Source organism: Dermochelys coriacea, chromosome 11 (genome assembly GCF_009764565.3).
Source record: "Dermochelys coriacea isolate rDerCor1 chromosome 11, rDerCor1.pri.v4, whole genome shotgun sequence".
NCBI lineage: Eukaryota > Metazoa > Chordata > Testudines > Dermochelyidae > Dermochelys > Dermochelys coriacea.
In genome coordinates, this window is record NC_050078.2 from 75,902,234 (window position 1) to 75,917,656 (window position 15,423).

General features: G+C 48.2%; 1 protein-coding gene across 5 annotated transcripts in view; it reads right to left on the reverse strand.

The window, feature by feature from the left end:
* Window positions 1-12,429: 12,429 nt before the first annotated feature.
* Window positions 12,430-15,423, reverse strand: part of SH3BP4 (SH3 domain binding protein 4) — a 131,398-nt gene continuing 128,404 nt past the window's right edge. For all 5 annotated transcript variants that reach the window (XM_038422096.2, XM_038422095.2, XM_043505769.1 and 2 more), the window contains one exon: window positions 12,430-14,616. In XM_038422096.2, coding sequence (XP_038278024.1) covers window positions 14,392-14,616 — 225 coding nt within the window. In that variant the 3' untranslated portion in view covers window positions 12,430-14,391. The remainder of the gene's footprint in view (window positions 14,617-15,423) is intronic.

Here is a 15,423-nt window from a genome sequence, read left to right on the forward strand (position 1 = left end):
TAGTGTTTTCTCTGGAATATTTTCACCAGAAGGATAAAGGTGCTTGCTTATAGATAGCTGTGTGGTAATGTAATTGCAGGAATTACAGCTGTTCTGAGCCTTCAAAGAGTCAGCCAAGGACAGATACTGGTCTGTTTAGGCAGGGAGCTGTGCAGCCAGGAAGACCCCCTGTCAGGAGGGAGAGAAATGCGGGCTGAGGAGCTGGGATCCCAAGGTGGATGCCCTTGGTGGGTTGCAGACGGGGAGCGTGTGTACCGTTGATCTGACCTGTGACAAATGTCTTTTCCTAACCAGTGCCTCAAGTCTGGTTTGAGACAACTCAACACATCATATTAGCTGCATTTTTTCTAACCCCTCAAAACAAACAAAATCTCTAAGCCACTTGCCCCAACATCTGCAATACACTAGTGAAAAGGCCTCGCTACTGCCATGAAAGAGTTGACCACGTCTATTTCCATTGGTAAGAATTTCAGCTTTCCGCATGGCATCTTGCATTCCACCTGCAGAGCCTGCATGTGTCCCGGTACCCAAAGGATGATCACAAGTGCAAAGCCGGAAATACAGTTCCCAGGACTGTAGGCGCAGTATCAAGTCTCTTCACTGGTTGTGCAACAGAACGGCTCTTTGAGTTTGCATGGATGACTGTCTGGGAGGGCGCACCTGACAGTAACGAGCAAGATATTCTTAACCAGACTGTCTGCTGCAGAACTCAGGGCAGGCATTAATTGTCACCTACAGATGCATTTATAGACACGAGTGTTATTTCTAGTTAAGTGAGGAGATCTGGAGAGAGCAACGGGCTGAAATGGGCCAGTCACAAAGTCAAGTTCTGCCAAGGAAAAGAACCATCCCAAGAGAACCTGCAGAGTAAGTACTGGGAGCAGAAAAGGGCGACAGCTCAGGGACTGGCAGGAGCTGCCAGGCTGCTGGAGTGGGTGTGACCCAGGTCTGCAGTGACAAAGTATCACACAGCTGTTTGTTACCCTAACTGAACTGAGTTCTCAGCACAGTTCCTAGTGCACAAGGCTTTGTCTACACTAGAAACCAATGTCCCTTTTCCAGGTGCCCAAGCACCAGCTAGAGCACTGGGAGCAATTTTCAAAAGCACCTATGCAGTGTCCAACCACCATGGACTTTGAAACCCTCCGGTAAGAGCGAGTGTAGACCATCCTCAAGGGGTTTTTCCACTGGGTCATGAAGCCCTGCTTTGCTCAACAGAACAGGGTTTTATAACCCCGTGGCAAAACTGCCTGAGCCAGACTTTGCATCATTGCTGGCGCTCCTGCAGCCACACAGTTGCTGGGAAACAGGGAGATCGCTGAGAGGTTTGGAAGGATTCAATTTTTTAATCAGTAAATGTTGATTTCATCATGCACAAACCAGCAAAAAAGCATTTCCATTGATAATAATCAGCATTTACAGAGAGACAAAGAAAGAAACAGGCTGCTGGAGAACTTATTCGGGTTTGATGTAAGGCTATTCACTTTGTAGATTTTGACAAGTGATGCTGACCATGTGTGTTTTAACAGTTATAAAGCTTTAACTTCTTAAATCTCAACATCTCCTGTCATTAAACAATTACTGTCTGACCCCCCAGTTGTCGTACTCCTCGTAATTTCCCACAGCTGTAAACATTTAAATCAATGAAAACTGGGGGAAAAATGCTTAAAAATAAACATCCCTATTAGCTGTTGAAATTAAAATAAAATACAAAAATTCTGCCAACCTCAATAATTTTTCGTGTAGTAGCTTCCCATATGGACTCACCTCTCTCTCTGTCACACACACACGCACACACACACACGAGTCACCTCAGAGCTGATGCAAGATGGAAACTTCTTGTAGAGGTCACCTCTGTAGGGCAGTTTAAGGCGTGTTGGCAGGGCAGTGTGAGAAGGAGCTTGGCACTGCTATGGTCTGTGCAGCTAAAAGCAGACTCAGGCTGTAGTGCCTAGAGCACTGGACTGGAACTCAGGAGATCTGGATTTTGCCACTGGCCTGCTGGGTGACCATTTCTGAGTCACTTCACCTTTCTCTGCATCTGTGAAATGGGAATAGTGAAACTGACCTGCTGTGTAAATGCTCGGAGATCTCTGGGTGAGGAATGTGATAAAGAAGCTAGGGGTTAGCAGCAGTGTGGTGCCACTTAGCAGCACTAGCCTTCGTTTTGTGGAAGGAATAGAAAGCATGCTTTACAAATAAAAGCAAACTACAACCCCTTTCCTCCCCTTCTCTGGACCTCACTAGGAATATTCTCCATCGCACTCATCACTGAGCTATCTAGAACAGCATGCCAAAGGCAGATCTCCAAGAAAGAAACCAGCAAAGGGCACTGAGACTTCTGGAAGGGAAGAGGAAAAAAATCAAAGATTGCCAGGCAGCGGGATTTCTGCCTCGGGGTGCAAAGGGCTCTGCATGCAGGCATCACAAGAAACAGAGTTCAGGGGGAGGTGAAGCCAGATGGTACAATTTTAGGTCACATTCGGCCCTTCATTTATGGGCAGTAACAAGTGTTATTTTATTGCATTTCTTTCCAGTCAGAATAATAAGGCCACATAGCCAGGATCTGATGGTTTAAAATTCCAGAACCAGGTACACAATTTGGGATCAGCTCCCACCTTCTGCCAGGCGGCAGGTCCTGTTCAAATCATATCCCACCACCCATCAGCCAGCACCTCAATCACACTAATTCTCTGGGCTGTTTGGATCAGGGACAAGGCGGCATTCCAGAGTGCCGAACCCTTGCAGAGAACAGACTGCCAGCCAACCCGTGTGTCACATCCAGGGGACCTGGCAACCCCCCGGCCCCCCAGTTCATTGCCTAGGTGAATCTGTAGCAGGAATGAAGGGGCTGAGTGAGCAAATGGAGCACATTAAAATCCCGCTTTAAACCCCAATGAAAATAAAGTGCAGTAGGTTTGTCCTAGTGGCCATGGGTAATGCATCACTCCCTCAATGTGGCAAAACAGGCACAAGCAGTGCCCATGTTCGTGAAAGCCACGGTATGGCTGGAGGTCAGGGCTGAGGGGCCTTAGCAGAGTGGGGCCTGAAACTCACCTGGCCAGTCTGCAACATGCCTGGTCCGAACTCAACCCCCAGACTTCTCTTAACTAGCTAAAACACACAGACTAAGGAGTGGAAAGGGGCAACAAAGTACCCCCTTACAGATGCCAGTATAAAACACACTTCTATCTACAGGACAAAATCAGCGGGGGTAAATAACTGCTGAACCATGCAACATAACATTTTTGCCCCTGAAATGACCTTGGCAAAAACAAGGACTCTGAATCCATTTACAAGTCCATCCTAGTCCCTTCAGCGCTCGGATGCTAAGCCGAGGAACTGAACTAAGGAAAGCCCAGTGACAGGCACCGGTAAAGCAAGCAGCATCCGTTGCTTAGCAACCTTCTATGGTTCATTTATTTCTCTCAGCTGGGGACCAGAATGTGTCCGGGTGACTTGGTCTGTACCAGACATGACTTCATAAAGCAATTGCTGAAAGCTTTAATTAATGTTCAGCAGGGGGGAATCCAAAGTGGGGCACAAACCCACAGTTAATTACACTCCAGAGCTACTCTTGCACTATGTCCAGCTTTTGTCATAAAGGGTCAGTTTTCCTTACTCTTCGGGGGGGGGGGGGCGCGGAGGGTCAAAGTGAGAGCGTCTTAGTTCTCTGCCATGGATGCTTTAGAAATACATCCGAGGGAGCAGATTAGATAAGGGAAGGCAGAGTAAAAAGAGAGACTTGTTAGAGACTCATACCAGACAATTCACTTGCTGCTGCTGAATTCAACCAAACTCCTTTTTTTTGGCAAAGTGTGAATAGCCTTATGGAAAATCTTACTCGTGTGACACATTGGGAAAATGTTTCCCCATACCACACTCTTTGCCTTCCTTTCATTACACATGTGGATTCTAATATGCAAGCAGCTAATTTTTTTGTCCTTTCCTCCATTGCCTTCATGAATAACATTACATACTTAACACTCTATTATGGTTATAGAATAATGCTTGTAATTATTGTATTGTTCACCACTTGTGGCTCATTTGTCCCTTGTGTTTTGCAACTTTATCCTGCATTAGGTTTTCTGTGACTCAAGCAACATTTCTAATAAAACCAGGTGGTCATTTACAGCTAGGGTGACCAGACAGCAAGTGTGAAAAATTGGAGGGGGGTGGGGGAGGTAATAGGAGCCTATATAAGAAAAAGACCCCAAAATTGGGACTGTCCCTATAAAATTGGGACATCTGGTCACTCTGTTTACAGCTTGGAAAGCCCCGATTTTTGTAGCCAAATTACACAGGCGGCATTAAGGCAGACATTGCAAAAATGCCATCCCTAAAGAACTCTGCAGAAAGCCTATTATCCAAGTGAGGAATCTGATGATCAGAGATGTGGCTGGGAGATAGCCGCTAATCTGCAGTGGGAGCCACAGTGCAAAGGAGGAGGATGGACTCCGTTAATTTGCAGTAGCAGAACCCACTTTTTACGAAGGATCAGGGCCGATGATGTTGATTTAGGTCATTTGGGCCCACGAGGGGAAAAAGGGAGCCCCTGGCCCATACATGCCAGGATTGTTTAAGAAGCAGTGGGCTGGATGGTCTATTAATTATCGGCCATCTGTGCCTTGCTGCAGTCAGGAAGGAACAACAATTAGAGCTTTGCAAGGGGCATTCTGTGCAGTCATGATAGCATGTGAGTGCATAATATGGACTGTGCTCTTTCCACTCCCTCCTCTCACAAATCCTCCATTCCTCCTTCCCCATCCCCCAGGAGAGATGGAGGGATCCACTCCCACCCATCTTCCTGTGGACGCAGCTGCTCATGCACTCTGGAGCTGAAGCACATGGAGACAGCACCAGCACTCTGGGTAAACAAAAAGAAAAGGAGTACTTGTGGCACCTTAGAGACTAACAAATTTATTAGAGCATAAGCTTTCGTGAGCTACAGCTCACTTCATCGGATGTGAAGTGAGCTGTAGCTCACGAAAGCTTATGCTCTAATAAATTTGTTAGTCTCTAAGGTGCCACAAGTACTCCTTTTCTTTTTGCGAATACAGACTAACAGGGCTGCTACTCTGAAACCTGTCAGGGTAAACAGCTGCCCTCCCTGCTAGGAGACAGCGCCCCTTGTGGTAGTTTGGGAGAACAGCGCCTTTAATGCCGAGGAGCGAGTTCATAGAATCGTGGAAGATGAGGGTTGGAAGAGACCTCAGGACTTGGAGGTCATCTAGTCCAACCCCCTGCTCAAAGGATGGGGCAGCCCGTTAAAGACAAGCTCAGTCCTGTACCAGTGAAAGTGTTGCAGGCCAGGACTCTGGCTGGCTGTGGCATTAGCTTGTTTTGACCAGGGTAACCATTAGGCACAACAGCTACGCAGACTTTCTGCATCAAAGTTCACACTCTGCCGATTGAACATGGGACAAGGCAGCCAGGGAGTGTCTGACAGCCAAGGCTTTAGAACAGAGCAGGTCCTAGCTGCAGGTGTGACTTGTTTGCCTTTTACATTAAACAGGCTTTGCTGCTCCAGTTAATGCAGTTCCCTTTTGCCAAGGGATGCAGGCATCTTTCAGCAGAGCCCGCAGAAGAGCATTGAAAAGGATCTCACATTTGACTGTTGGTCAATGAAACAGACCAGTAAGGAAGCTGATTAATTACTGCCCAGTAAGCACCTCCAGGGCACTTGGCATGACACAAAGACAGTCCCCTGGGATAAGGAAAACTGACAATATAGATCAGACACACAGTGCAGTGGGAGACTGGGAGAAGTTTCAGCTTTAAAATACCAGTTAAAAAATAATATATAATGGGCTGGTGCCAGCTGTAGCTTCTCGCTGGGGTAGGTTCTTGGATTTCATAAATAGATATTGACTTGCAAATGCATAGCTGTATTAGGCAGTTTCTGAGCTCTATCTACTAGTACGGTCTCTCTTTGAACATAGAGCCTCAGAGATGCATGAAGATACCGCTGCATTGTTATTGCATGTATTCCTGGCATGCCTTTATCTGCTAACACCTGCAAATGGATCATTATGGCTCAGGAATTGGGCCCAATACAAGAGAACTTCCAACAGCAATTCATTGCATTCTCCAGCTCCATGTTTTCATGAAACGTCTCATCGACAGTAAGCAGCAACGTGGAGTTGAGGAAGAGACCCGGTGATGAGGGAGGGATAAAAATGTAGCACGAGAGAAGCTGCTTGAAAGAAAATCAGCACGACCGAGGCAGCTTCTCCTGCAGTGCCTTACGCTCACAGATTGCTTCTCAGCCTGAGGGAGACTGAAGTGCAGCACCAGTGAAATGCAGCCACCTCTGGGCAGAACAGTGGGAAACCAAGCAGATTGCAGCACAAAGCCAAGCATTTCCCTTCTCCTCACTAGGGCACAAAGGCCAAAATAGCGGATTCCTGAAGATCTTTAACATTTCTTAAGAATAGTCAGGACCAGGATGTAGAATCCACTTCCCTCCCCTCCCCTCCCCAGATGCTGCTGCATAGTATACCTTATATTTATGCCGGATGGATGAAAGGCTGATTCACCAGGGGTTCCAGGGACAAGCAGATACTCCAAGCAAAATGCTTAGACCCCCCCCATTACCCCTCTGAGCTGTACTAAGACTTGTAATCAATCCCCAAGACCAGTCTTGACCTCCATTGTCTTTATCTAGGCACGAGGTTAGCTCAGCTGAAGCCTCTCCACACACGGGTTTGCGAATCCCATCCCCTCCCTTGTGGAACAATGCTCGGGCTCATTTGTAGCTTCCCCCTGCCAACCATGAACCAACCACAAACTGGAAGCAGGGCCAAGCCAGCTGCCTGAGGCTACTGCCAATGCCCCACCACTAGCTGGCTGGGGAAAACACTTGTATCATCACCAGCCAAACATTCTGCACCTCACCTCCCCTTCCAGTCCGAGCTCTAGTACGTTACTGACACGCCCCACGTGGGACCACAGGCTGCTTCCCCATTGCTATGGTGTGGGAAGGCACTCAGTGGAGGAGCCAGCTACACCACTTCATGCCAGCTCAGGGCTCTCCTGCCCCAGGGGAATTTTCAGCTGGCCCATTGTTGGTGCAAAACGGCCAGAACAGGAGAGGTGATTCTGGGGTGGGGGCTTTGTATTTCGGGGGTGGGGCATGGTACCAATTTTCTCAGGTTCTCATTTATTCCTAGATTTCAAGGCCAGAAGGGGCCACTGTCTTGTAGGCTCAAAAAGAAAAGGAGGACTTGTGGCACCTTAGCTACAGCTTCATCGGATGGTCACGAAAGCTTATGCTCAAATAAATGTGTGAGTCTCTAAGGTGCCACAAGTCCTCCTTTTCTTTTTGCAAATACAGACTAACATGGCTGCTACTCTGAAACCTGTCTTGTAGTCTGACCTCCTAGAACCTGTAATTAGCTGCTTTCCCTCTGACCTCCCTGGTAGGGTGATCATATTTTCCCAAAGGGGAAACGGGATACCCCCAGCCTGGCCTGAGCGCCTCCCTTTCCTGCTCAGGGCTGGGTTGAAGTCCCCCTCTCCCTCCCCCTGAGCCAGCCTCAGCCCCCAGACTGCCTGAGACCTCCAACCTCCCACCCACACAGAGCCAACCTGAGATCCCCCTTGCAACTAGCACGTGGCCGGCGTGAGCCCCCCCACTGCATATGGGGCTGGCCCTCCAAGCCAGCTTGCTGCCCACGAGCCCCCTCCCATCCCTGCGGCCCCCTTTCATCCTGCCTATGGGGCTGCTGGTTCAAGTTCCCTTGCTGCCTGCAGGGCCGGCTGGCCCAAGCTGCTCTCCCTAGGCCTCCCTCCAGTGCAGGGCTGGTGTTGCCACTCGCTTGCCCCCCCCCCATTCCTCTGTTCTGTGCTAGGAGTCCCACTCCATAATAGTCGACAAGAGCAAACGGGACAAATGCCCAGTTTTGTCAAAAAAGTTGGGACTGCCGGGACAGGGCCTAAAAAATGCGTATGGTCATCCTATCCCCAGTAATAAAGGTTATGCCCTGTTGCATCTGTGCAACTCCATTGCCTTCATGTCATACCATTGCGGACACTTGTGCAAGCCGCGGGCATTGCGGTGCTCCAGCGGAGGGAGGGAAGTGGAGCTTAGCGAACAGCTGGTGACACATGGAGGATCAGACTCGCTCCCTGAGCCCCCTGGGCTCTGCAGGGGGAACATCAGTAAAACCTCCCGAGTGACCCTCACAGGGAGCAGGGCTGCCGAAGAAGCAACACATGAAGTCATCCAGTGCTGTGGGGCCACACTTCCAAGCCACAGTGAATATATCCAATTCACACCCCTTCTCTCCGTCCAGCTATCTGTGATCGTGGGTCAGGCGTACGAACACACAGTTACCACTGGAAATCTGGCCTTTATAGTGTACTAGTGCATTGTGCAGACTCTGAACCCACAGCCTCCTGTTAGTGGCTCTTTTGAATGGCCTGGATGAGTTTTCCTGTGGTCCAGGACTGTTCAGTTTTGCTGAGGTCCCACTAGCTCTCCAAAGGCACGTTCCCTCTGAAAGCCAAGGCCAAGGAAGGGTCAGCCAAACAGCGCTGGGCAAACACCCAGGATCTTCTTACAAACGTTTCCACTGAGCTACGGCTTTGCAAACCTTCCACTTGCAGCATTTGGATTTGGGGGAATTAATTTAATGCTCACAATGGGGATGGATTAATATCCCTGCCTTTACCTTGCCAACACCCACCAGCCAATACCAACTATTCTAGCTCATGAGTCCAGCCCCCTTCCCCCATCCCAAATCATACTTAAAAATTGTGAAATTGACAAAAAGTTGTGGGTTCTTTTCAATGCCGGCTGGTTTTGCGCCTGAAGTGATCACATTTTCAAGATTTCCCCCTTGTGCTGAGAAGCTGAAACGCTAAGTGCTAGACATTTTCATTTCAGGAGAGAGGTAAACTGAGATTCTCAGCTGATCTTCTGACTCCAGGAGCTGGGGCTTTAAGAACATCAAATATCACTCGGATCAAATTGAAAGTCACAATGCTGGGCAACGTTGTCTTGAAGTAGGCCTAACGGGCTAGTGCTCCATGTAAGGGGACCGTTGCCCCCTTACTAACATTCAGTGGGGGTGTTTTGGTTGCTAGCTCCCAGTACTCAAAGGGGAAGGGTCTATGGGAAACCAGGAACCTGAGACTGACAGCCCCCAGGAACAATGGAGAGAGGCCAATGCTCCAGGTCAGCCTGAACGACAGGCCGCGCAGGCTAATCAGGGAGGCCGGAGGCCGGGTGGGGGTCCCCTCCTTGGCGTGAGCTGGCATTGCCTGGGTCAGACAGAGTGGGGATGAGCTCAGGAGGAAGCAGGGGCCCGAGCTGAGCTGGGCGGTGGAGCCGCGCCAGCCAACAGAGCCCCAGGCCCAGCCCAGGGAGAGCAGATCTCGTGCTGGGCGCAGAGCTGCAGCCACAGAGCCAGGAGTGGTGAGCAACTGGGGCCAGCCAAGGGGGACCCTGGGCAATGGGCCCGGTGCAGAAAGACACCCCCAGCCAAGGGTCCTTGCGGGCCAGATTGGGAGGGGGATCTTAACCCAAGGCTGACGCTGGGAGGAAGGGTCCCACCACCCAAAGCCTGGAGGGGTGCAGCCACCACCATTGCAAGTGTCCAACCCGCAACATCTCTGCAGCACAGCCGGGGCCTGAGACCTACAAGGAACAGACTGTGAACTGCCCTGACGTCTAGAGACACTGTTTGTGATGTTCCCTGCCCCAGGGCGAGGTGACGTGTTTCCTTTAACCTTTCCCATTTTTCCTTGTTCTTTTTTTAAATTAATTGTTAAACAACTTGTATTTGCTTTAAATTGTATGTAATGATCAGAGGGTCAGGGAAGTGCCCAGTGCAGAGAGTACACCCCAGAGTAGGGACACCCTAGCCCCTGTCCTAGGTGAGTACAGCAGGGTTGGGGGTCGAGCCCCCCAGGAATCCTGGACCCAGCCTTGTCGGGGTTATGAGGACTCTGCCAGACAGGAGAGGGGAAGGGGAGTCCTCAAGGGCAGGGAGGCCTCTGGGTAAAGGAAGTGGGAGCGAGGACTCTGATCCTTTTGCTAGCCCACTTCACCGGGGTCGTGCAGAAGGCAGGAAAGTTCCCCCCAATAGCGGGACCACTCTCCCGCTTACATATGCAAAGCATTCCTGAATATTGCTGTGGTCTAGGCCCAGTGCCGAGACTCTTAAGCAACAACTGCCCATCATGCAGAGTTGTGCCAAAGGGTGAAGTGAGCTTTCCCAGCTGCATGAACCAGGAGTGAAATGAAATCACCAGAATTAGTGCACTCAGTGCCATCCAGGTCAGCAGGCTGAACCCAACACATATGCCACTAGAAGGGACTACCAAGACCGGGCAATTTCAGAACATGGTGCAAGCTCAATTCAGACCTCCAAAAGGTGCTGCCAATGCTGCACCAGGCCCAAATCTGGCCACATGTTTAGCTCATGAATTTTCTTATATTGTTAATAATCATCTGACAACACACAGATGGGAAACGGGGTGTTTGACTGTTCAGTTGACTGTTCTATCGTTGCTGTCACACCCAGTACTATTGGGCCAGTAACACCAAAGGTGAATCTTGGGGAACTGCTCTAGCGTCGTTTGAATTCACACACACACACACACACACACACACACACACACCTCTTACTTGGGGGCTTTATAGGAACCTTCCAACAGTGATGAATCATCTGATCATTTTCTCCAGCCAGAAAAATGCAAGAGAAGCAGCTGATGTCTGCAGCACATACAGTCATTTCTCAGCCAAACTGTCTTTCATTTTTTAAAGTCAATTATTTTAGGTTTGTCTAGTATTTAAATGCAAATACCAGTGTGGGGTGGAGGGATGGGGAATGCAAATGATTTTACAGCTTGGAAAAAAATTAAACCTATGCAGATGTTTGACTGTGAAGTTGCAGCCCCGCTCTGGTTTTGATGAGCTGCTTTCGAGGAGGGAAGTAGAAATTGGCTGAGAATTTGATGAAGGCACAAAGCTTCAAGGACAGTTTCCTAGATATTGATTTTGTTTCCGTCAGGTATGCCAGGGATGGGAGGGGGCTAATGGGTCAACCAGCTGCTGGAGGAAGAGATCATCCAGTGGAAACCTAGAGAGGTTCCATGCACCAAGACAGTCCTATGATGGAGGCGACTTCCCAGGAAACAGAGCATATCGAGACCTCTCCGGAGTGTTCAAACAACAGCTTTAATTGTAATATTTTTCCCAAAGAGTTTTAAAAAACATTAGCTGTTAAGTACAATAAGCAATTGCTGTTCATACCAAAGTAATGCAACGTCCAGCCCAAGGCTCCACAGCAGGGCCTGATAGTGGTGGGTGACAGGCATCTGAATGGACACGTGGATTTTACTGTGTGAAAGGAGGTTGATTTTTAAATCGGGGGGGCGGGGGGGGGGAAATCACGCAGTGATTACACTGACTCATTCCAAACCGTTGCAGTTGTTTGGGCTCAAATGATTCTCTGGAAAGGGGAAGAACAGACGAGGCTGGGGTAGAATGGTGGGTTTCGGCTTCCGTTGAAACGTCCAGCTGGGCGTACAGGATCTGAGGTAGTCAGAACATCTGGGAAAACAAAACTAGCCAGTAATTTCCCACCTTGTAAGAATCCCAGGAGGCTAAAGCATCTGCCCGGTAGATTAAATGCTGCTCCAAGAGCGATACGGCCGCCCTGCTTCCCCACTGCCTTCATCTGCAGTAGGTTAGACCCTAATTCTCCAACTAAACCCCTGTGCAAAGCCCCTGTTGAAGCCATTCAGCAAGCTCTGCCCAGGCCTCTGCAGGCCCACTGGCAGGATCAGGGCCTTTTAAACAGCTAGCTTGGTGAAGAACGCAACAAGTCTGAGCTTTGAACAGCTACTTACAAGCCCTCTGCTGATGCACATGGCGTCATTTGGCAGAGTGAACTCTTTAGGCAGGTCTGCTCTCTACGGCCAGTCAGAGGCTTTTGGAATGCACTGAACTTTGGCTTCCGTTACACAAGGACTCCAGCATGTCCACGTAGCGTTCAGGTTGGTGCACGAAAAAGTAATATTTAAGGTGGTCTGTCCCTTTCAACAACAACAACAAAAGGAGCCCGCATGTGAGCATTACTGCCTGCTAAGTTTTAACTCTGTGCTATGATAAGTTGCATAGGAAATGCCTTAAAGCCCCTGAGGAGAAAATCCATGAAATTAAGGTGCTATTCTTCATTAGTGGGAGACTTGTTTCTAAGGGAAATTCTTTCAGGGTAAAAAGAAAAGGAGTACTTGTGGCACCTTAGAGACTAACAAATTTATTTGAGCATAAGCTTTCATGAGCTACAGCTCACTTCATCGAATGCATCCGCTCACGAAAGCTTATGCTCAAATAAATTTGTTAGTCTCTAAGGTGCCACAAGTACTCCTTTTCTTTTTGTGAATACAGACTAATGCGGTTGCTACTCTGAAATCTTTCAGGGTAACATTCGGAGGGGAAATTAGAGGCACAGTCTCCATTAAACTGTGTCTCCGTTCTTTGGAGGAGCGGGGTTCCCAGAAGCCACATGTCTCACTTGTCACTCTACTCTCGGGAGATTCTGGCAGTGCCTGCCTGGACACACAAGTCACTTGGGGTCACAAGAGTACTTCTAAGGTCTGCCTGTCGCATGGTGCAGACAGACCGCATCAAGCAATTTTTATTTTAGACATTGGATGAGACGGTCCTGTGATGACAGCCAGCAAAACTATTTGGAGCAAACCCACTGGTGGATGGATGACTGATGCTAACTGTTGCCTCCTATGCAGGAACTTGACAATGGAGAAAAAAGAATTGTGCCATTATCTCCTGGAAACCTGTGATCATGGATCCGTCGACAGAAGACCACGATGCTTCTAGCAAGGTCACACCAACCTCTTGCTCATCGATATAAAGCTCAAGGAATAAAAATAGACTTCCAATCTCGGTGATCAACCCAGCAGAAACAGCTTTAATAGGGAACGTTTTCATCAGTTTTTCACTGCGCAGGGCATTGTTATTTTGTTATGTGATTTCACACTCAAAATACATGTCTTCGTTCTGTGCAAAAATATATCTTCCCCCCCATGTGAAACATTTCAGAGGTGGAGGGAGAGAGGATCATTCAAAAGGGAGGTGGCTGTTCACAGAAGGGGTAAGATTTCAGCTCAGTGTAACCATTTCTCTGACCGAGGATTATTTACATGGCAGACTGGAGCTCAGTAGCCTTGAGGGGCCCAATCCAAAGCTCAGGGAAGTCACTGGTAGTCTCACCACCAACTTGAATGGTCTTTGGATCAGACCCTAAAACTTCAAGAGCCTGACTGAAATGGCACCTAAGTCAACGTAATAACTCCCACGGACTCCAATGAGCTTTGGATCAGATCCCAACTTAGCAAAGACATTTTTTAAAATGACGTCTAAAACAGCTTTTCTGACCACTTCTGGAGCATGCAGGTCCCCAGCAGAGATCACCAAGATGCTCTTATTGCAGTACATAGCAGTCAGTAGAGAGAAAAGTTACCTTCAAGAAGACTGGCAGCTTTGTAGTTAATGTCCCTAAAAAAAAGATAAAGAGGGAAGAAAGGGAGGGAACGCCACTGAACCAGAAATCTTTTCAGCTCCTTCCATAATGCTAATTGTAGCAGCAAGCAGGAGGGATGCCCTCCTTTGCCTGAGTGCTAAAGGCAGCACTGACTCTTCAAGTTAATAACTGCAGTGGTACATTTGAAAAATAGGCATTGTGTATTTCCAGATCCAGAAATTAGAAAAAGTTTATATATTAAAAAACAAAAAAAAAACAAAAAAAAAAACAGATCAGAGAGAGCTACTGGGAAAAAAAGTACAACTGCTTTTTTTTGTAACACTTTCTCAGGGCTGTCGCAGATTCAGAGTTACTGCAATGGTGACTATAAAACAGTGATTCCAGAGCCTCACACTATAGAAAACCTTATAATGGGTGGGAGGGTTGAGGGAAGGGAAAGGAGAAATTCACAATGTGCTTTGTTTTAAATACATATTTACATGATTCATGGTCAATTTCAGAAGTGATCATTTAAAAAAGTTCCTACACAACATAAAAATGCAACATTTCTCCCATCAAAGTGGTTTCAACTTTTGTTGCTCATTACAAAATTAGATATTTATTTGCAAATGTCTAAAAAATAAGCGTGGGGTTCCCCCCCACTGTTACACTTTACAAATAGAAAGTTGTGTAACTGGTATCAATCCCCCAGCAGAGAAAACCCAGCTCTTCTGGACTCTTTCTACATGAGGGAGAACACTCAAAAGAGGTCCTGCTTCACTGTGCGATTCCAGTCCCAGCGCGAACATTCAAACTTTGGCCTTTTGTCAGCTCCCGCTTGTTTTCTGTCCTTGGCTAAAACCAGGAGATTTTAACATGTCAGGAATCCCCACCATCAGATGGCAAAATCTTCATGGTCTGGAGGGCTAAAGGCAGCTGCACGGAGTATGTCCAAGGAATTGACTAGGATCAGGGTTCCTGTTAAATGTTTCCAGCGCTTGGTAATGGGGTTCTTCATCTTATCCAGCCCTATGTGCAGCTCCTGGATGACATCTCGGTAGCTATCTCCAATCTGGTTGCTCCAGGTTAGCAGAAAGTCATAGGCTGGTTTCCACATGGCCTGTGTTCCATGCCGGAGAGACAAAAAGAGAAAGCAAACAAACAGAATTGAGAGATCTGTTCTTGTTACTTAGACTAGACACTGCTCTGCTACAAAAACGTAGCAGTTTGCTGGGAATTTCTGTTGCTGCTTTGGGACACAGGAATGGCAATACCAGAACAGGCTCTGGGCCAACTGAATGCTTTGTAGAACATACAACACTGGAGCGTGATATTTGCCCATTCAGGCCCTACTTCAGCAAAGCGCTTACATCCATCTCGATTCATAGGGCCCTACCAAATTCACGGACCATTCTGGTCAATTTCACAGTCATAGGATTTTAAAAATTGTAAAATCATGATTTCAGCTATTTAAATCTGAAATTTCAGGAGGTTGTAATTGTAGGGGTCCTGACCCTAAAATGAGTTGTGGGGTGGGAGTCGCAAGGTTAGCGTAGGGGGGTTTGCGGTACTGCTACCCTTACTTCTGCGCTGTTCGTGCTGCTTTCAGAGCTGGAGAGCAGTGGCTGCAGGCTGGAAGCCCAGCTGTGAAGGCAGAGCCACGGCCAGCAGCAATGAAGGAAGGAAGGATGGTGTGGTGTGGTATTGCCACCCTTGCTTCTGCGCTGCTGCCTGCAGAGCTGGGCCCTCAGTCAGCAGCTGCCGCTCTCTGGCCACCCAATTCTGAAGGTAGCAGTGCAAAACGTTGGCAATACCGCGTCCCCCCCCCCCCCACCTAAAATAACCTTTTGGGTTAGGACACACAATTTGAGAAACTCTGGTCTCCCCCGTGAAATCTGTATAGTATAGGGTAAAAGCACACAAAAGA